This window comes from Terrapene carolina, unplaced genomic scaffold (assembly GCF_002925995.2).
Source record: "Terrapene carolina triunguis isolate 2854851 unplaced genomic scaffold, T_m_triunguis-2.0 Scaffold517, whole genome shotgun sequence".
In the NCBI taxonomy this organism is placed as follows: Eukaryota; Metazoa; Chordata; order Testudines; family Emydidae; genus Terrapene; species Terrapene triunguis.
Window position 1 is genome coordinate 1494910 of NW_020664868.1, and position 613 is coordinate 1495522.

General features: G+C 65.9%; 1 protein-coding gene across 1 annotated transcript in view; it reads left to right on the plus strand.

Moving 5' to 3' along the window:
- The window catches only part of RYR1 (ryanodine receptor 1), a 187254-nt gene that overhangs the window by 85081 nt on the left and 101560 nt on the right, over window positions 1-613 (plus strand). The window contains 2 exon segments of the mRNA XM_029913199.1: window positions 210-335; window positions 592-613. The exon segment at window positions 592-613 is cut by the window's right edge and continues 330 nt beyond it. Coding sequence (XP_029769059.1) covers window positions 210-335; window positions 592-613 — 148 coding nt within the window.

Consider the following 613-nt stretch of genomic DNA (forward strand, 5'->3'; position numbering starts at 1 on the left):
TGGGTGTGGTGCCCGGCTCGGGGTGTGTGTGGGGTGTCTCTTTGTCCCAGGTCACTGTCTGTGCCATGTGTGGGGGGGGGAGGTCACATTTTCTCCCTGTGGGGGCCCTGACATTCACCCCCAGCCCATGAGGGGGGTGGGCAGCGGTTAAGGGGTGCTGCCTGCCATGGTGATGTCTCCCCCCTCCACTGAACCACCTCCCCCCCCAGATCCTGCTGCCTCTCATCAACCAGTACTTCCACAACCACTGCCTCTACTTCCTGTCCACACCCGCCAAGGTGCTGGGCAGCGGGGGCCATGCCTCCAACAAGGAGAAGGAGATGATCACCAGGTGAGTGGGGAGTGAAGTGGGGGGGGCCCGGGGCAGGGGAGGGGGGCCATACCCGGGTGTCACTCTCAGTGCTGCCTGGTCCCCGGTGTGCGTTGGACCAGATGCCCCCATCCAACCACGTGGCAGCCAGAGGCTTAACCCCCCCCTCACCGCTCTCCCCCGCATGGTGACTCAGAGCTCCAGGTGTGGGGCTCTGCTGGTGCCCCTCACTCCTGACCTGCAGCCCCTGCTATCCCAGCCCTGGGCTCCCCCCACCCCAGCTCTGCCAGTGCCCCTCACTCC